At 36.5% G+C, this 22,322-nt stretch overlaps 1 protein-coding gene across 27 annotated transcripts in view; it reads right to left on the bottom strand.

The window, feature by feature from the left end:
- The window catches only part of TCF4 (transcription factor 4), a 381,116-nt gene that overhangs the window by 38,636 nt on the left and 320,158 nt on the right, over positions 1–22,322 (bottom strand). For all 27 annotated transcript variants that reach the window (XM_058438310.1, XM_032152230.2, XM_032152235.2 and 24 more), the window contains 3 exons: positions 17,445–17,550; positions 13,513–13,646; positions 7,728–7,860 (listed from right to left, as the gene is read on the bottom strand). In XM_058438310.1, the coding sequence (XP_058294293.1) occupies positions 7,728–7,860; positions 13,513–13,646; positions 17,445–17,550 (373 nt within the window). The remainder of the gene's footprint in view (positions 1–7,727; positions 7,861–13,512; positions 13,647–17,444; positions 17,551–22,322) is intronic.

The raw sequence follows: 22,322 nt of genomic DNA, 5'->3' as shown, positions 1-22,322 counted from the left end.
CATATATTCTCCACATATTTAAAAGTCTGTGTTCACACTAAAAAAAGTGAACTGGTATGCTACTAAAAGTCAATATGGTCTCGAATTCCAGAGATAAAGTAAGTCTACATATTCATGAAGCTTATCTCCACTGGTATTTTTATCTACAAAAGAGAAGAACAAAGAGTATTGTGAATAATAAGAGACATATATTCCAGTATACAATTCAAAGCCAGCTTTCTTTAACATGTATCACTTGAAGGTATCTTGCCTTTAGAACTAAGTGATAAAATGGGATTTCCAGGATTCTTGTGGTCTTCAGTATTAACAGAATGCCTAGCACTTGGGGTATGTTGTATTTATTAAAGCCTCAACATTAGCAAATAGACTAGTATCTAAATAAAACCTATTAAAATTCTGGGGGAAGGTTTCTTTTTTCACTATTTTGTGAAATAAGAAAAGGAAAAGTTAAATCACCCAGTGAATCCAAGCAAAACTTCATTAAACAGGTATATAATTTCAAAGACTTTCCAGCCCCATTCTTGAACTAAGAGAGCCTTCTTTCTTACAAATGTGCTGTCATCACCTTCCACACTTGTAAAATGCAGTAGTGGGGTCGGATCTTCAGTGGTCCAATTCTACGGCTTTTCCAGGTCATAATTTAATTCTCCTCACCTCTGCTTAGCATAGCTAATTTATGCTTGTTATTTTCATATATTTATATGTTGAGTTTGTCAGTTAGATAATTTTTTTTTTTTTTTTTTGAGACGGAGTCTTGTTCTGTTGCCCAGGCTGGAGTGCAGTGGCACGATCTCAGCTCACCACAACCTCCGCCTTCCGAGTTCAAGCGATTCTCCTGCCTCAGCCTCCCGAGTAGCTAGGATTACAGGCACACGACACCACGGTGACTAATTTTTGTATTTTTAGTAGAGATGGGGTTTCACCATGTTGGTCAGGCTGGTCTCGAACTCCTGACTTCGTGATCCGCCCACCTTGGCCTCCCAAAGTGCTGGGATTACAAGAGTGAGCCACGGCGCCCAGCCGATAATGTTTTGATACATACTTAATTTGGTTTACAAAACCCACACCCATATTTATTTGTTAATTGCTAAAATATTGAAAGAAAACTGGCACATAAGAAGAACACAATTACCTCGTGACAAAACAAACTTCTTTTCCAAATCACAAAGTTATGACATTAAAATACATGAGTCATTAGTATTCATGATAGGTATTATATAAGCAAGTTCTTTGAAATGAGGGTCTGACATCATACAATTGGACCAGTGGGAGCAGCTCAGATATCAAGAGTATTAAAAATATTTAATGTAAGATAAAATACAACAATTTATACCTACTGTGAAAATGAGAAGAATTTCTGCATTAAGGAGTCCTTTAAAAACTAAAAACAGGGATTGCAGGCATGTACCACTATGCCTGGCTAAGGCAGGAGAATCGCTTGAACCTAGGAGGCGGAGGTTGCAGTGAGCAGAAATTGAGATCGTGCCATTGCACTCCAGCCTGGGCAACAGGAGCAAAACTCTGCCTCAGACAAGAACAACAAACAAACCTAAAAACCATTCTAAAGAGAAAATAATAATGATGTGAAATATAGATGACACTAACCATTTTTCAGTATGCATTACCATGGTATTTGGGGGTACTTATCTTTTTTTTTTCCTAGAAGCAATATTTCTTTTCATTATTATATACCTAAAAATTGGATCTACTAGTCAAAATAATTTGTGATATCTGCTTGATTTGAATACAGATTTCCACAAAAAGTTCAGAGCTACATTGGAAAAATCACATTATCTAACAAAGAACCTAAGCCAAAAAAGAACAAGATATTGCTTCATTACAGATAATATCTGCTACAGTAGTGGCTTTCAAAAGATTAATTCTTCCTTTAAACAACTTTAAAATGAAGATTATAAATAATATATATATATTTATGAAACAAAACAAAGTATTGAAAACCAATACAAATATTTTAGAAGCATTTAAAAACTAAATATATATGCTCCAAAAATCACACGTTAGAAGAGGCAAGATATTATGATCATTCTGATTTCTTTAGAACTACACCTTTCTAACTAAACTTTCTATCAGTGCCTGTTTTATGCAGGAAGATATTATGACTCAGGAAATAGAATTAAAAATAGAATCAACTTCTTACCTCATCGTGTCATGAAAATACTTCAGAAAACTACAAAGGTTACTCATGGAAACCACTGATAAGAACAGACTATTTTTTAACATGAAGCCATTTTACCTTGCAACAGCTGGAGTGCCAAACCCAGGAGCTTAAATTTCAAAGCAGTTTACTGGGGCCAGTTTGCCCTTTCACTTGGAATGCCTTTTGTTCTGGTCCAGGAAACACTGGAGAAGCTATACTTTCTGGATTGCCTGAACATGTTAAGCTACATTGAGTCTTTCTCTTACAGATTTCTCTTTTTATTTGTGTGACTGATATAACAAAGGGTATAACTGGAAAGGAAATATATTTTAATTCTCAAGTGGCAGAATTTTTATTTTTTTTGCATTGAGAAGTGGGCCATGTTTAGCAAGATACATCAAGCCCGCATTTTCAGCTTTAATCTTGATTGCTCTTTGAGGCCCAAGATTTTTGTCAATTCATATTAGAGATGATCAAAATGTCCATGTAACAGAAATAAAGATGAAAACTAATGCATTTGCTTGGTAAAGACTTTATCGATTTCTAATTTTGGCTCTAATCAATTTATCTTGCCCAAGAGAAATATAATCAGTCCCTAAGTAGAGCTGTAACATACAAATATGAATGGAAGATGAGCTGTTATTAAGACGAACTGTAATTTTTGTAGGAGGCTTCGACACTGCCTGCCACCCAAGTATTGTTCAGATGGCTTGAACACAGGTGGTGCTGCTGGCTAGAAGATGAAGCAGAAAGAAGGGTTTTATATTTTGGGCTACATGCTAGACCACCCTCTGTCTCAGCCTCAGCTTTGGGGAAATGTTCATTCCCATTAGAACACACCCTCAACAAAACACTGGGATGAGTGGTGCCTTGGGATCAACTACTAAAAATCAGAATTTGGAAAATGTGTTGCCCCTTTAACGCACACCCATCATCTAAGGCTGGGAACATCATGAAGGCATCAAAGGAATAAGAAGCACAATTCACACTGTGTTTGCCTGACAGAAGATGACTGTTTTCAAAGTAGGTTTTTCCAAACTGTGTCCGAGTGACCCTCGTGTTATTAAACCATTAGAAACAGCATAACAATGCCATGTGCTTATCTATAAAGATGACAAAAAGAAGGAGCATTTCCAGCACTCCTACTACAACCATTTTAAAATACAAACTCAAGTATACAGACTACAATGCACTAATTTTTAACAGGAGGGATTCCTAGGAATTCAGGGGGAAGTTGGGCTTCCTGATTGTGCACAGGAAATGGAGGAGATTTAAATCAAACTAGTTTATTGTCCTCTGTTGGTGGTCTTGATAACTAAGATGTCTTGACATTGCTGGATAAAATTCATATTACTCTTATGCTCTGTGCTTGTTCATCACCCGACTACTTCAAGGCTCAGTATTCTTGTAAAATATAAAGTGAACATTATGTGACTATTCTAATAATAAAATTACTGTGAAACCAAGTCCTCAAAGGGAAAAGGACATAATGTTTCTACTAGACAAGACACATACTAAGATGTCATTCAAACATGTCATTAGAAGTGAAAGTTCTAAGCCAGATTAATTCACGAACCAGATAGATATTCCAGGGTAATCTTTAGCATATGGTGTATTAAATCAATCTTGGTAGTCTGTTCCTTCAACCCTGTTTGGTTTGAGGTTTAAAAACATGGAAAAGACCATGCATTAGAAAGCAGGCCAGTTAAAGTCTAATAAAACAATAATAGTTATTATAACCATTATGTTAGTTATATGACCAATTCTCTCTGAGGGCAAGGGAGTGTGTGTAGCCTCAAACCACAAAGGGTCACACCCTGTGAATGTATACAGATGGTATGTCCCAATGGGGAGACGAAACATTCTCATCCTTGAGCAGTCTCAGTGGTCTGTGCTATGGTAGGAGGTCCTCTTACTTCTTTCCATCCGGAAGGGCTACTGGATATTATTGCAAATAGGAAGGAAATATGTGGCTAACCAAATGTGTATGGTTACTATCCTGCAGACATTCCTATTCTCTATAGCTGGTATCTAATAACTTACTACACTTCCTCCTTCGTATGTATGCTCAGATGCAGAGGCACTGAACTGCACTGCTTCTGAGAATACCCAGTGGCATAACATTGAAAAAGTCTGAAGAACTGAGTAGAAGGTGCTGATGCTGGTAACTCCCAAAGACCCCTGACAGCTTCTCTCCTTAACTGGGTGTGCCACCAGCTGCACTACTGTGAATCCATGCTGTGTCCCATACATTATATTCCTCTAATTGGAGGGGTAATTAGATGACCCTTTCAATTCAGAAAGGTCTAATATGATCTCCAGAGTTTGCCAGCAAGGCTTGAGAAAAGTAGTGGACTGTATGCAATGAATAAAATACCTTGTTCTACAATTCTCTTGAAAATCCACGGATGAATGTGTCATTAAAAAAAAAAATCTCTCATTAATGTAATCCAAGTAAGCTTTATCCTTCTTAAAGATTTCTCAAAAAAATGATATTGGGTATTATAGGGCAAAAGAAAACAAGGCAAGAAGCACCCAGTCACTCCCCCAAGCCAAACAAATAGCAAACCTCAGTGGGCATCTTCCACCTTTGAGATGCAGAGAACAGAAGAAGAAGGGGAATGTGGTTACAGAGAGGTCCCCTTCTGAGAGTTCTAGAGCTTGTATCTCACCCCACATGCACTGCGTTGTTCTAGTGTCAGTTCAGGACAACTGCTGACCACCAGAAAGACATATTATAACATGACACTGAGACGAACGGCAGCAGCCCTCTTCTGAACTGAAAAAGCAGCTTCCTAAGACATCAACACCATGTATGAAAAGACTGTACTGTCTTGCAACTTTTTACCAAGAAAATGTGATGTCCATGTGTTAGTGCTTGAACCCCATTCTTAAGGCATTAGTATTGCTTACAGTCATTTTCTACAGAATCGTGTGTAATCTCAAACATGTGTCAGGCTATGTGTTCCCTATTTGCCAATTATTTAATTAGCTCTGTTTGTTCTTTGAGATACAGGCAACATAATATTTCTTTACTTCCTGCGTTTCAGAATGAGTGAGTATATGCCAAATATTTTCAAAAGTCTGCAGATGTATCCTATTAATCCATACTGTTTGTTAGGGAAGTATCACTAACATCAGAAGAGAAAGCTTCTCTTCTTGTTATACAGACACGCTGCCATCACTGACTTCTACCACACTCGAAAAATCAAACCAAAGCCTAAGAGAACTTAAGTGTGAAAAAACATGGGCCACTCAGACATCACGCAATACTAAGGCTTATTATGCTTAAATTTTCCTCTGCATTTTCATGTACACAATTGGTGAACGTATTATTTTAAAGAAAAACATTCTAGACTGTTCTCCCTTATAGTAATATCTGTATTTATGTATAATAATAAACGTTTGCTCCTCCAAAATGCTGAATTACCATGTCTACCTATTTCCTGAAAGATTATGCATCTTTTTCTCATTCTGTTAGTGGATTTTGACAAGTGCATCCATTATTGTAAAATAATGTATGAAATAAATTTCTAAAAAGCCCTTTTCTGGGTTCTAGAAATCTCATACTTTTGTTTTTAAATTATAGCTCCTTTATTATTGTCAAGACCCTTAAATAAGGCCCTATGGTTTTTAATAAGTTAAGTCTATTCTCAGCATATAGAAATCACCTATTGCTCCACTCTGGCTAGACCAACAAGTAGATTCTCCTGTTCATCCACAAACTAATGAAGATGACCAGCTAAAACGAAGCAACACTCATTCCCACTGAGAGCTGTGGCTAAGCAGTCTACAGCTCATGGAGATAACCACCCCATTCCCTGATACGTCCTTTCCAAGTCATAGTGCCTCTTTCTCAAGAGGACTGTTCTGCAAATCAATCAGAAAACCTTTTTTTTCAAACAGAGCCTAAGTATGTTTTCCTCAACTCAAGGTTCTGCTCCACCTTCATACCTTCCTAAAAAAGAAAATTACTCAAACCACAAGTAGACAGGAAATCTGTCTTGTAAAAGGATGAATGACCGGTCATCCTTCTTTATAACCAGACCTCATGACTGCAGAAAGGGGCTTTCCATTTGTCAAACCACACTGAAGTGAAATATGCTTTTCTCACTCTTTCAGTTCTGCACTGCTTTCTTTCTTCTTGTTTTTCAAATCTGCCAAAACTGCACTGATAGCTAACAAACTTCCCCATGTGACCTCTGTCTGTAGCTCTCCAAGGTCAAACTGATGCAACATATTTGTAGAAGCTTGGTTAGGAAAAGTTAAAAAAAATGGAAACTCTCTCCTCAATTTGCTTCTTACGATAGCGGAGTGGAGAGGCTGCGAGATGGCTCATCTCAAGTGTGAGATATATTATTGAATAAGCAGGGAGGGCATTATTGAGGCAGAAATTATATTTCCAACATTTCAAAACACATCTCTCCTCCTTCATCTAAAACTTTCCTACATAAGTGATTCACGCCACTTCCCCAAATTCTACACACTCTCTAAAGAAAACAACTGCAAAGAGCTAAGCGGACTCAACAGCAGCATTATTCTGTTGCGCAATCTTCTCTCAAACACTGAGTATTCTCCCCACCGGCGCTCTGACAGTGACATTCAGGCCAAGCAAGGAGTTAGTTTGAGCTATAACCACAGAAAATGACCACCTGAGAAGTCTGAGGTTTTAATAAGACCCTGGTGCACTACGCTGTGCTGCTCATCTGAACAACAAGGTGTCAAAGCTGGTTCAGAAGCAGGTAGCTATCTCCCCACCAACTCCACCTCTTCCCTCCAGGGGCAGCTGGATGGACATCCAGCCCAGTTCATTCCTCAAAGTAGGAAAGCTGACCGGGGAACCACCTACGGAAAAGACCACAGTGAACATCACAAGAAATGAGAGGATGATGGCTCAGTTCATGGGAGCAGCATTCTTCTTGGACCTTAACTCATTAGTAAATGTCCCTGGTAAAAATAAATAAATTAATTAATTTAAAAAAGCAGCAAATAATTTCTGGCCAACTGACGCCCAGGCATCTCCTCTCTCATAAGTGAACAAATACTTCTTCCCCTCTGAGGGACTCCACAGTGTCACATTCTCCAGGAGATTAACCTCATGTAGTTATTAGCAGTCACCTGAGAGTTTCACATTAACCAGTCTTCGGAAGACAGTGGCACATCATGGATAAGAGCCTAGCACAATGACTGGAATTTTGGGAAGTGGTCAATAACTACCATTAAGAGCTATTCTGCTTTGTAGCTCACTAGTCTCTGATGGCTCATCTTATGACTTTGTTCACCTTTTTGAATGTGAGGAACAAGATAGTTTTGGTCTGTTTGAACCCTTGTTCAATCTAATGACTTGCAATGTAGAACATAGCTAAATTTCAGTGTCTTGTGACCAAAAATATGGTTATGCTTAAGCCAGTGATTTTACTTCTGTTTGGTTCATTTGTGTGTTCATTCTGTTATGTGACTAATATTTATTGCCTAATTGCTATTCAGTTATGAAAGGGAAAAAGAGGTCCTTGATGATTAAACCCTGACACCGATTGTCGGTATCAGAATTGGCATTTCTGTGACTCACCCATTATACTGTCTGTCCCGTTGGCAGGAGGCGTACAGGAAGAGGTGCTGTAATGGTTTGTGCCACTACGATGGAAAGTGGACATCGGAGGAAGACTGGAATTGATGTCTGCTGAGGAGTGTGATGGATAGCTCTATAGCAAGAAGCATAAAAAGGTGGCCATATTTAATCATAAGGTATTTAGTGAGTTATTTTCAAATACTTTTCTCACAACTCTCTATTTTACAATGGAGACAGCTTTTAGAATTTCAAAATAGCCAAGAATATATCTTGCTTAGATCTGACAGCTTTCATTTTTCAAATAATAAGTTACACAGAAACATAGTTAGCTTGGGTTTGCATCAACTGTGGAGGAATATAGTGGCAATGAGGGACATTGAGAAATGATCACAATCTTGAAATCTACAGATTACTGCTTAAAATCATCTCCAGGGTTTCGGCAACATAAAAGACCACTCTACTATTAATTTTTTTGTGTGGCCTATTGATCAAGTGAAAAAGATTCCACTATATAATGAATAAAACAACACTACGATCCATAAGGCTTATATTACATTTCATCCTGATCTTCTTGAAACTAAATGGCAAAGACTAACCAGTCTCAAATCTTCTTCCTCCCAAATTAAATTATTTTTTGAACCCCAGCAACAATAAAATTTAGTAAATAAAAAATTTAAAAAGCACTAATGGTTAAATATCTCTCTTACTCATCAATATGTAACCATTGACTATACCGAATTAAATTAGGACCACATGACTTCTTTCGGTTTGAGTCCTTTCTTTCTATGCTCCACCTATAAGCAATCCTCATATAGCTGGCAATGCAAGAACAACATCTTTACAGAATCACTTGGTTTAAGACTCTGCTTTGAGTTTAATTATTATATTAGTTTTCCAAATAAGCTATGTTTCTTGGGTATGCCACAGTGCCTGTAAGGTGGCAAATTAGTTGCAATCCACCCATCTGGTTGGGAATGAACAGATCACTAAAATGGACATAGTAATTTACAAAAACGTGCTGAGCTATTTTCAAGACAAAAAGCAGCTTCAAAAGTTATTCTCATAGGCATTTGAATGTGTTATGTAAAGGCAATGTATTAAAGCTAAAATACACTTTTTCTTCATATGCAATATATTAATGGACTATGAGTCTTTATTATATCATTATTGGAAATGCTGTTAAAATTGTTTATTTCAAAATTAGAGATTGAATATGATGCTGATAGTCACGAGTATTTAAAACCCAAGCATTTGCTCATGAGGAATGAAACCATAGTCTCTTGAGTGTTGCCCTATTTACTCTGTAAGATCCATCTTGAATTCTACCACTTTCTTAAGAGTCCCTGACTACCTCCAACTCTTCCACCATCTCTTCTCTCTAGGTCCCTAATGCACTTACATTCTGCACTACGCTCTTTAACACTTAATTATATTTTGGCTTTCATTTCTTGCTCTTTCTAATGTATTTTCACCTGTATTGTAAACTCTTTAAAGGAATAGAGCTTATAGTTCTGCATCCCACAACTTGTGGCTAACTACTGAACACATAATTATACTACATGCTCAATGAACAACTGGCTATCAGTTAGAATTAAATAAACAGTGGATTGAAGTATAACTTGAGAGCCAACTAGTCTAAGGAAATGAATCTACGTATTAGAGGTAGGATTTTCAATGACGCACGAATGTTTTTGAAAATATTACCTCTGGATGACCAAAATAGCCCAACTTAAAAGGCTTCAGTAAAAAAGTTGAGATGATGCCTTTAAATCTTTCCAAGTTTCTGAGAATGCCTTTCAAATTTTTAAATTCCATGGACCTCTTTCTTTCTTTGACCCCAAAATTCCTTAGGCCACCTGTTAAACTCGTTTCTACTTGCCACCTAATGAATACCCAAGGTAGTCCATGGAATTTTCTCCAGTGAAAAATATAGTGGGCCCATTCTATAGTACAGCTAATCTGAAAGCTTAGCAGGGATAGAGCTATTTCTGCTATAGAGGTAAACACTATAACAAAATGGAGGAAAAGAAACAGAATGTGGAAAAAAGAACAAAAAAAGAGATGACTAAGTTTAACTTCACTTCTACACAGTCCTATTCCATGTGGAATTTCTGAAGAACAGACAAACTACAAATCAGTCCGAAATGTGCAAAAATCAAAAAAAGAGGAAAAGAATTATAAATATCTAACTAACTATAATAATCAGAAGATGAAACAAAACGGATAATCACATCGGTGAGAATCTTTGGGCCCTTTTAACTTTATGTAAAATGGGCAGTAATTTGGGATTTGACAAAGGGTTAATGCTGAGTTCACAGAATGAAAGGAAAAATTAATCCCCATAGATTATAAAGGGGCAAACCAGTGGAATCCATGTAAATCAGTTATTTTTAGAGACTCATAGAAAATCAGATGCTGAAATAAACTAATGAGATTTATAACTAGATTATTTTACATTAAAAATTATCTTGAAAACTACTGTCATTCAGAGATGTAATAAATACACCACAGAGAATAATGGCTCTTTCAAAGGATTTAGGGATCAACTATAAGAGGTCCTCTTAGTCTCTTACTCCAGCTATTACTGTCTTTCCTGCTTGCTACAAAGGACATGAGGAGTATGACAAAGTGTGAGGCTTTACATGCCCACTATTCATTCATTTTAACTTATGATGCCCAAGAGTAGTGTATTTCGTGTCTATTAACAGAGTAACTGTTGGAAATGTTTCCATTAGTGATATACTGGTTGATAATTCAAAGATTAGAAAAATACAATAACTAGTGCACGTAAGTAAGAATAAAATCATGCTTTGGGTTTGAGCAGGATTTCACAACCTTAGCACTACTGATCTTTTGTGCCAGGTAATTCTTTGCTGTGGAGGCTCTCCCGTACATGATGTCATGTTTACCAGCACCCCTAGCCTCTACCCACTGGATTCCAGTAGCATCTAGCCCCTAGTTGTAACAATGAAAATGTCCCCAGACATTGCCAAACGTTCCCTGAAGGGAAAAACTGCCATCAGTTGAGAATTACTGAAGTAAGGGTTTATGTTACAAAGAAATAAAAGACAACAGAACTTCCTTTAAAGGAAAATTCCAGACTCCTAGGACTGTTTCGCCCTGTAGTGCAAAGACCATGCCTAAATCATGCCAGACAGTGAGGACTCTATCCTGTTCTTAAAAAGAACCCTGCCAAGTCATTCCAAACGTAAAATCATCTACAACAACCCATTCCAAACTTTAACCGCAAACTCCATTCATCTGAGTGATTTTGTGTGGGTATGTGTAACACAGTAATGATTAGCTGTGGGATTCTGTTGGACAGGCTAAAACTGTAAAGGGGATTTAAAGACTAAACATCGGTAACTTAACAGTCGCTACTCAAATATGTGGATCTTAAGCTTTATAATTACACATTCTGTTATAACATGGCATAAAGTGATGAAGGCAATGATGTTTTTAAAATGTTTTATCTTTAGAGATAATATCAACTTGGACAAATTATACCCCAAATAATCCAGGAACAGCGCTTAGCTTTTTCTTAAACTATCCCTTTGTTCAGTATGGGGCTAGTCAGATGCTAAGAATAAAATTATAAAGAACTACCATTATTTTCAACTGAAAGGACACCAACTCCTACTGTATATTCAAAGTATTGTCAGTGCCAGATTCTTCTAAGTCACTTCAGTAAAAGATTTTCAGATGGTTAAATACTGAAAGTACAATGATAACTAGATATAATAATTCAATAGTTTCACTAATAGTGGGAAATTTCATTAGTATATATTACAAGATAGCTTATTCATGTCTCCTTTAAAACAAAAACTCTACTCTCTGAAATCTGTTAACTGTTCAGATGAAAAATGAAAATCCTGTGTTTCGTGATAGGTAAATGGCATTGCAAATATGGCTTCTGATATAGCCTACTGGGTTACTACTTCAAAATGATCTTTTCTCTCTAGTTGATAATATTGTTTTGGTTCTGTAAAACTTTTTCTAAAAGGAATACAGTTGGTTTCCATTTTGAAATTATACTTTTTGTGCATGGAAGCACATTTTAAAGTTACCTCCCATGCAGTGAACTGGACTAGGATAAAATCAAATCACCTAACTCAAAACTCTTGAGCATGATAGGAGAAGAAAGAAAGAAACACAGAAGGGAAGAAGAATTAATGTCAAATGGGCAACTCTTAAAAGAACTGAAATTCCAACATGCTGGTATAGTGCCTAAAACTTTTATTTGTAATCAAAACTTTCCTTGCTCATAGGACACATACAGTTTTGACCATGCATTCCCAGAGAAGTGGAAAATGACGGTGGAGAAATGAAAATTTTAGCCAAAACGAATTCTAGCATAATATTAGTTGATATAGTTGATATTTCTCTAAGCTTTCACTCTAATATCTCCAAATAGGAGTGGGTGAAGAGAAAATTTGAAAATAAGTCATCTGCTATTTACTGGAAATGTGCTGAAATGTGAGATAGTTTGTGATTTACACATTCAATCTTAGGAGATGATACAAAAAGGCCAATTCCATTTCCGCTGTCTGCCTCTCAGGAATGTATAGGCTAATTGACTAGTTAGCATCTCCACCACTAGGACCAACTAAATACGGATTTTCAAGGATATCAGAAATCTTAACTTCTGGAATGTTTTTGATTATTGGAGTAGGATATCAGATCCTGTTTCTTACCTGTACTGGTTGAGCAAATGAGAGCAAAGACCACATGAATCCAGAATGACTTCCTTTATCAGAACAGAGAAAGAAACCTAAGTGTAGATATGAGAAGAAGAAAAAGGGGCAAATGCAAGATGAAGAGTAGTGATGTAAGTATCACCTGGGATCACTGGATTTCCCATATGCTTTCGCATTTGTAGGATTTGAGGTTCACATATTGTTTAAGCTATGCTCTTGCACAAGGGATTCAAATTTCATCTTATCTGCATCCCAAATCTCACTCAAGATCTAGGCTCTTTCCTCCCTTTAATGACAGACTTAAGTTCAACAGTGGATTCTGGGCTGTGGTGATATTTAAGGCTAGAAGAAAGTCAGTTGAGTTGTTTCCTCCAGGATAAAGAGACATACTATGATAGATGAATGTAGGTGATGGACAGAGTGGAAATGTTTAGTAATGAAAGACCTAACATTCTAGAGCCCACCAGTTTTCACCTGGAGTGACGCAAAACACAGTATGAGTGGCAGACTAGGATGGGAATTAAAGTTAAAACACTAAAAAATGGGAATCTGATCTATGTAGAAACCTCATGGTTTCTCTTACTGATGGAAGTCTACAGAAAATATAAACTCCTTCTTTTGGATACATCACAACAGGCAAAAGCTGACATAAGCCAGTCAAGGGGAAATGCAATATGCTCCTCCTGGGTGATGCATATAACCTACTGACCATCACTCTGCCCTCTGCAGTACATCTTTTGAAACTACAGATAGCAAAAAAAAAAAAAAGATCAGGAACCACCATGTTAAGATTCTACAACTTAAGTATCTATTTATGTACCCAAGGAAGCTGACATTGTGATAAAGAAGGCACAGAGCAAAACACAATAAACAAAAGAACAATGCCAGAGAGAATCCGGAAGGATTTACAAAGGTGATTTGAACCTGTTATGTCTTTGATCACAGAAACAATACAACTTAAGAATAATGGGTGTGTGCCATTGTTTGCACTTATATGCAGAGTCCTTGTGTACAATGCATGGAAAGACATAGGATGAGGTTTAATCAGCTAGCTGTGATGTTCCCATTACCGTGTATGTCGGCCTTACCAAACGTTCATGTGGATGCAGGCTACAGTAGCTGCTGGACTGTGGAATATGAGAAGAGTTGCCCAACATTCCTGCATAGCCAGGCTGATTCATCCCACTGGAGGAGCTCCAAGGGTCACTGCTGTGATGGCCATCTGTAAAGGACAAAGAGAACCATGACTTTCTGAGGCATTCAGCTTTGCCTTATAGAATAGGGTTTTTTCATATACTTGAAAATGACGCCTGTTGTGTTATTCATCTTTGTATTGGTTAGCTGATTACATCAGAAGACAGTCATCATTTCTTCCCAAGTGGCTCTATATTGTCAAACAAATATAAACACTTAAAAAAGTTAAAGTGTTCTTGGTAAAAATTCAACTGTAAAAGAACAATAGAGTATATTTCTACCATGAATTATGTCAAGTCAGGAAGGTATTTACTGCTAAAGGAAACATTTCTTAGAAGTCTTCTAACCCTTTTTTCTATGAAAACCACCTAAAAAGTTAAATTGTTCCTAAATTTTGGGGTGAAAAGTACTTGAGAAATTACAAAGTTGATAAATTTTAAAAGCATGTAAAGAAGTATTAATTTTAAAAAATCTCAGATTGAAAATGTTTAATTTCATTTTTAACATATACAATAAACAGAATTAAAGTTGGAATTATAATTATATTATGGCATGTAGAGAAGATGAATCTCAAATATATAGTTCTTAGGATATTTTATTTTTATTTTTTGGTGTATAGATATATAGCTATCTTAAACCTTCAGTAGCAATCCTAAGGGTACAAACATGCCCTACGTGGCTATTATATTACAGATATTTTTGAGAGTCTCTGGATTTTATAAAATGATTTATGAATTATAGAGGTTTAAAATTATATAAAGTATCTTTCAATATGATGTTAACCTTTTGTTAACACCCTTATTAAAAACATCCCTATAGATTTTTTCATTTTCTGGGCCTATTGGCCTACAGGTTATTATTAATGATTGCTATTGTTTAGGTTTGGTTTCCCAAGCCTAAGGGAAAAGATGATCTACATTACTGCTAAATTCATTCATTTTTTCTTTTTTTCAATAGTTTAACAAGAAGCATTGAGTACTAGGTATACACCAGGCCATCAGCTGGCTGTTAAATGTATAGCAGATATTGCTTCCTTGAAAATAAGATTATTTTCACCATAACATTTTATTTACTAAAGGCCTATTAAAAAGTTAGGCAATAGAAAAGTTAAATCTGACACTGTATTTCATGAAGCTCTTTTTCATTGAGTTCTTAAATCCAGAAGTTAGAATTTTGGAACTGGACTCATTTCAGATTGGGGGGAATAGTTTGCAGATTCCTCTCTTTAAGAACCATGCAAGCAAAATCATGTCTGTGATTTTGACAACTTCAGAGTTTTAACTAGAAGATGGAAATTGAAGTTAAAAATAAGAGGCCACAGTAGTGAGTTTACAATATGCCCCAGACAGTTTCTGAATATCTTTCACCTTAATTGCATATTCCTTCAAGTCTTGAATTCTCAGGGCACCAAGCACCCCTCTACTGAAGGGAAGCTGATGTGGGACAGGACCGTGATGCAACTGTTTCTGTGGCCATCATGTGAAAACACATGATTTTTTAAAAGTTATCATTCATGTACTTGAGCTTTAGTCCTTAGATTACAGAGGTTTAAATGTCACCTTAAATTCAAATATGAAGTTCAAGATCACTAACATTTTAAATAGATGGCACATATGACAAATAAATTGAAAACATATATCACTGAACAAGAGTCTCCCGACAATGTGATACACTGGGTGGCAATGCGTCTAGGACTGTTAACACAGAGTACTCTGCTTGATGCAGACTTATAAAAATACATATTTTACATAAATTATGCTTTTCAGAGTAAATTAATATTTATCACATCCTATGATCTTGGCATAATGTTGTTTTGAAAGAATAGCATTAGATGTGTGCAAATTAATTGTGCTCATCATAAGTGTCAACTCAATTTTTTTTTTTTTTTTTTTTTTTTTTACTTTTCGGGTATGCATACGCAGAGAAACCAATTTGTTCCCCATATTTTGTGTGGTCTGCTAGGGAAAGGAGCCTACTGATATAATCTGGCTGGCCTCCTCTGCAATGTGCACCCTTCCAGAAAGCCACTTTGCTGGGCAGATAGAAAAAATATATCCTTCCATCAATGTTTTCAATCGAAATCTGTTTTGAGTGATGGATCCTTGAGTTGCCAATCTCTGTAAGCACCTGTAGGACAGTATCTCCCACTGCTCACAAAACAGGGGACTAATGCTGAGGTAGCTACTGTTTATAACTGAAGGTGATTAGCTTTTTGTCATGGCACAAAACGCACCCGGGTGACATAGCCTGCCGTGTCCCTTTGAGAGTTACACCTAGGACGGGTCACAAAGTTAAAAGACTTTTGACACAGGAGCTCTATTATGCATGGAACAAATTCTCTCTATTCCTAACAGAGCCATTCCATCCAATTTTATAGATTTCCATGGAATTTCACATGTGAACTAACAAACTAAAAGAGCTAACACACTGAAGGGAAGGAAGATTAGTATCTTTTAATGAGAATGATTTTGAGTGTGTCCACTATAATCAGGCTGCTTCCCTGGTACTCTTTGCCCCAAATGTGCTCCCCTTCCTGTGACATGGCCCTTCCTAGAGATGCATAAAGAAAGAAACCTCATGGCCCGTAGACAAGGCTTATACAAATAAGGTTTTCACACCTGGGCAAAAAGAGTTAACATTTTGCACACAGGGGTTCTTGGTGGATTCCACATCTAAATTCAGGCATTAACTTGATAACAAGATAATTACATTAGAAAATAAGTGCCACACACATATCAGGATGGAGCCCTTAGGAGCATCCTCCAAGTGGTTCATTCTTGAAGTAGCTGCTGTCATTTCAAACATCTTGGTCTTTTAAAAAAAAATTTATTTATTTATTCATTTATTTATTTACTTATTTTGAGATGGAGTCTCACTCTGTCACCCAGGCTGGAGTGCAGTGGCGCAATCTCAGCTCACTGCAAGCTCTGCCTCCCGGGTTCACGCCATTCTCCTGCCTCAGCCTCCTGAGTAGCTGGGACTACAGGTGCCCGCCACCACGCCTGGCTAATTTTTTGTATTTTTAGTAGAGATGGGGTTTCACCATATTGGCCAGGATGGTCTCGATCTCCTGAACTTGTGATCTGCCCTCCTTGTCCTCCCAAAGTGTTGGGATTATAGGCGTGAGCCACTGCACTCGGCCACATCTTGGTCTTTTTTGAGCAGCAGAAAGGTGTACGCTGTCAGTAGCAAGACTACAAGCTCAGGGTGGGGGCACACATCCATGTATTTAAACATACTGGACAATTCCATAATTTTCTATATTTGTCTTCTCCCCCAAAAGTTGGGTCTTTTATCCTAAACCAGTTACTATGTTGGGACAGAGCTTTCACCATGTAATACTCCAGTCTGTGGTAGGTTACTTCGTCTTGGACCCTTGCTTTTACCTACAAATTAGTAAGTGGATGAAAATTTTACATAAGGTTATACATTAGGTCAACTTGTTCCCAGTTGGCTAAATCCAGGATGTTCAAAACATACATGGAGCTGAACCACTTCTAAACAAATAGCTACATCGTCTTGGGGATGGTGAAGGTGCTGAAATGGTTGGTCACGCGTGGAAGACCATCAGGAGCATCGGCTCTAAGTGAAGCAGATCAATCTAATCTTAACCCATTACTGCTTAAAGGGGTTTAATTGTAAAGAAAGGCTTAGTACAGTTTTAATTAATACATCAATTTTTAAGGAATTCAATTCCTAAGAAGAGCATGACTTCAAAAATTCTACACTTGCCTACTATTCCATTTCTTCTGCCCCATCTGTGACATTAAGTGACCCAGGAAAATGCTATCCAGTGGCCTTTCCCTCAGAAGCAGCAGCATCTTACCTTGCATGAAGAAGGAGCTAGGGAAAGTGCTGGTTGCTGGTTTGGAGGAAGGATAGCCTGGCGAGTCCCTGTTGTAGTCGGCAGTGCTTGCTGATGGAGCATAGACCTGAGGAGAAAGAACCAACTGAGTTTTGCTTTTTGCATTGACCACAGCAGCTCAAGCTCCATTCTTACATAAGAAGTAGGCAGAGGTGCTACATTTCTACCCTTTCCAGTTTAAATCTGAACAAACCCTAGAAACAGTGCCCTTTCTGAACACACTAAAACAAACAAAACAAAATGAAACAAAAGCTCGGTGTATTTGTGCGAATAGAAAATAACCAGGTGTGTTATATTCCAGTCGATGTAAACCATGTCTAGTTGTAAATACACTGTATAATGCCCATAGGGTAATCCTGTGAGTCTAAGCACTTCTTTCTTTTTCTTCTAAACACAGATGGCCCATGAGCATGTGAAAAAGATAAAAACAGAAAGACTTGCATCAAACCTCTTTCAAATGGTAGAGTAAAAACTCTAGCTTTCAATTAAAATTTTCACTTTTACAGAGAGGAGGTAGGGAGTGGGGAGAGAGAGAGAACACAAATGAACTATCCAAACCACAGAAAGTGATAAATATATCTTAGAATATTAAATTCCCATAGTGTCAGCTTTTTGCAGAGATGCATGAAAAAGGCCATTAAAAGCCTGGATCTACATAAGACCACCAACAATCAGTGTGTGCATAGGAAGCGGGAGGAGGGAGCCCTCCTTTTTCATGCTTATTATATTTGTGTGTACAATAAACTTAAAAAGTGTGCCAAAAACCTAATTTACTTACATTCATTTACTAATACTCATGAGACTTGGGAAACCAATTCTTTATAAAAATAGCCTGTGTATTTTCTTGTTTATGTTTTCTTTAAACAGGACAGCATAGTAGAAAAGCACAAATTCATAAGGTATAGTTTAATTGGTTTTCCCCTTTGCCTTTTCTGCTAAATATAATTTTTTTAATCCCCATTTTCTTTTGCTCTCAAAGTTCCTCTCTCCAGATGGTCAGAAAGACTGAAACACTGTCATCCTCTTGATGAAAATGGATACCTTCCTGCCTCCATTTTGAAGCACGCAGCGGCTCACAGAATTGGCAGTGAGCCTACAGTGATATTCACAGGTCACAGTAAAAGGAAAAGAAATTCTCCAATAAAAAGGCAAGTGCAGGGTTACCAAAAAATAACTCTCATTTTTTTTTACAGTGCATATCGAATAAACACCCCGAGAAAAATTATATAATTGCTCTCAGAACACCATGAATCATAAACTAAGCATTAATACAAGGTTTAGGATTTCACAAAGGATAGGTCCACAGAGACAGATGTGGGAAAATATGCATCTACATCCAAACATCAAATAAATGCTACACATGCCCCAAAGTGCCCTTGAAAATTGGGAGGTCCTGGAGCTTTAACAAAACAAAAACAAACCAGAAAAGCCCACTTGCACTTCAGAAAACAGGGATTTTTCTTAAGGCACTAATGGATGTAAGTCCTATATTTCACTGGACTTTACTTTGTGATTTTCATCACATTTTAAATGTATAAACAGTGTTTTGCTTCTATTTCCAGAGGGCTTACAAAAAGGAAAAGAAACTTTTTTGAGTATTTTTAAGAAACAAAGAATAAAACTTTGGCTAGGAATCCAAAAACAAACCAACGATCTAAGTTCTGTCAACCACATCTCAGAATTTTCTTGAAAACTATTAACTAACAAAGAGTTTGTGAATTACTACTAAAGGTATTTAGAGAAGGTCTTGAGAATAATCTAACAAGATGAAAGAAACATCACAGGAAAAAGGGAAACTGAAAACTGACAGAATGATTGTAGTGTGACTATAATATATCTACATGCTATTAGCCTGACAGCAATCTGGCCTCAGTATTAACATAAGCTAAGTGTACTACGGAATATCCCCAAATTTCAGAAATCAATATATTTATTATAAAACTAAAAAGAATCTCCGACCCATATTATTAAATCATCTTATGTTTTAAAACAATTAAAATCAATTCTTTTCATATATACTTTAATTTTAATTACATATTCTATTACATTATCCTTAAACATATATATCATTATGTCAACACCATTTGATGATACCTAATAAGGTTTATCCTTTTTTTTTTTTTTTCCCCAATTTGGATAGAATTACTTGGCATCGCTTTTGGAAGATAAGGAAAAATCTTTGGTTAATTTTGGTTATTTACAAAGAGGCTACTTTGACTATGAACTATAATCAAGCTCAAATATCTAACAGTAGGTCACTTACTCCAAATTCATAAATATTGGCTGCATGGAGAAGAGTATCTATGGGATTGAAATGTTTTTAGGATATATTATACTATGTAATTTCTATTTTTCTGCTGTTTTAGACAATTGAAGACTTTTTAGATAAGATGAAACTCTTTGTTAATAGGCAACGGACCACTGTTTATAGTTTTTTATACAGACAATTTCTACATATTTTATACATTTTCTTTATATCATAATTTACAGATCAGGTACAATGTTATTCATCTTCCATTTGGATACTTCATCATTCTTACCTCAAAAGTTATTTTCAAGGTAAGATCTCTATATTTTTGTTTATATAAATAAATAAATATCACATATAACTATACTTTTTTAAAGAAGGGAACCAACAAATTTTAGTTCAACCTCCCACATTTCAAATAAGAAAACTCAATAATGAAATGCTCACAGAAACATTACTCTTATTTTTCACCGTTTGATAGGGTACGTTTTTTTAGAATGGTGGCAGAGACATAGATGGTATTTATGAAAACACCATGATCACAATGTTCACAGTTCAGTTTATCTCTAATGGTTTAATCTTTCATAACCTGGATGACCAGTGAACTGCTTCATTATTTTTACTTCAGTCAACTCTTTTGCCAATTTCTCAATCAAGCTTTCAAAGTATGGGTTTCAATAAGGTATTTAATATTGACATTAAATTCAATAAGAAAAGCTCATACCCATTCAGTTTTTAGTATTATTATTCTAAGTATATAGAAAGTTTAACAACACAATTGTTAAATAAAATAGCTTCATTTAATCAATAGAATAATAACAAACATCCTAGATCTCTTCAAAGAAGAGTTGGAATTATTTTTAATGACTAACACCAGAAAATCAGTCCAATCTAAAATGAAATAAAAATCCCAAATTCTAGTACCATGTACTGGAATGACCTCAATGATGAAACATGAGGAAAATCTAATGAGAAACAATTATCTATCCTTGAATTTTTCTCCAATACGCTTAGATCAAGGTGACTGTTGGCATTCTGATTCCTCCCACAAGAGTAACTAAAGAAGTGTGAAACTTTTGTTGCCAAATTGGAAATGGAAAGACTTGGTGTAACTCATAGGTCACAGCTCTTTTAGTAAACTATCTGTTGAGTAAAAACTTCATGGAAAACTAGTAACACAGTATATTTAATACGCAAAGTTAGCACCATTATCTCTTCTCAAAGAAATCCTGAATTTAGCAGACAATCATACATACAGAAATCCTGAGTTTAACAAAACTCTCTAGATAACACTGAACCTTGAACTGACAAAAGTAAAAAAAAAAGTTTTCATTTTACAGATTTAATTTTTTTTTTGGTAATCCGAGAAGTATTACTATAGTACATTAGCTGTTCCATTTAATGTTTCCAGCTATTCTTTCTGCACTCATCAAAGAAAAAGCAATTTAATTTATTCTAAATAAAACCTGTGCCTAACAGAAAAGAACAACAAGCAAGCACAGAAACTAACAAACAAGATGAAACAAAGGTATGCCTCCTACTCTTTTCCTTATGAAGCTCTCATTTTTGCTGATCTTGGCATATCAGTTTCACTTATGGACATTTTAAAGTAATAATGATTACTCATTTGTTTAGGGCCTCTTGTGGAACAACTTTGGTGGCAGGAGTTCCACATACATTATATCTAACCTTTATAATGATCACACAAGGTGGATATTATTAATAGCATCTTTCCTATTTCACAAGGCTGACGTATCATAAGAAGGTCAAGTGTATTGGCCCAAACCAGCTTGGCTCTGATTGTAAATTCCACCATTTATTAACTGGGCAATCTTGGACCAGTTACTTTTAACTCTGGTCTTCAGATTCCTGCCTGTAAAGTGGAAATGGCAATGCCTGCTATGGAAAGTTCTTGTGAGAATTAGATGGTATAATGTGTGTAAAGAAACTAGAATGGAACCTGGCACAGATTAATCATACAAAAAACATCAGACATTAGTGCTGAAGTCTTGCTGCCATTGTCTGTATTATTTGGATAAATGTGACTCAGGAATGTTAAGCTGTCTTTCCAGGTTACACATTTTTCAAGGGGTAAAGCAAGGATGTGAACTGATCATCAAAGTCTATGTTCTTTCCATTAAAAAATAATTCCTTGCTTTTAAAGGGCAAAAAAGGTAAAGAAAACCTATTTTAAGCTATTAACATGAGGCTATACTTGGGTCATAGTTTATAGAAATAGTCTTGTGGTGTCTGATAATGACCTTTTAAGAAAATAAAATGTCGGCCAGGAATAGTGGCTCATGCGTGTAATCCCAGCACTTTGGGAGGTTGAGGTGGGCAGATCACGAGGTCAGGAGTTCAAGACCAGCCTGGCCAACATGGTGAAACCCCATCTCCACTAAAGATATAAAAAATTAGCCGGGTGCGGTGGCATGCACCTGTAATCCCAGCTACTCGGGAGGCTGAGGCAGGAGAATCGCTTGAACCTGGGAGACAGAGGTTGCAGTGAGCCGAGATCGTGCCATCGCACTCCAGCCTGGGCGACAGGGCGAGATTCCGTCTCAAAAAAAAAAGAAAAGAAAAGAAAAAAG

The sequence above is a fragment of the Hylobates moloch genome, unplaced genomic scaffold (genome assembly GCF_009828535.3).
Source record: "Hylobates moloch isolate HMO894 unplaced genomic scaffold, HMol_V3 SCAFFOLD_5, whole genome shotgun sequence".
Lineage (NCBI taxonomy): Eukaryota > Metazoa > Chordata > Mammalia > Primates > Hylobatidae > Hylobates > Hylobates moloch.
Note: the sequence above shows the minus strand (reverse complement) of the source record. Positions and strands in the feature narration are given on the sequence as shown.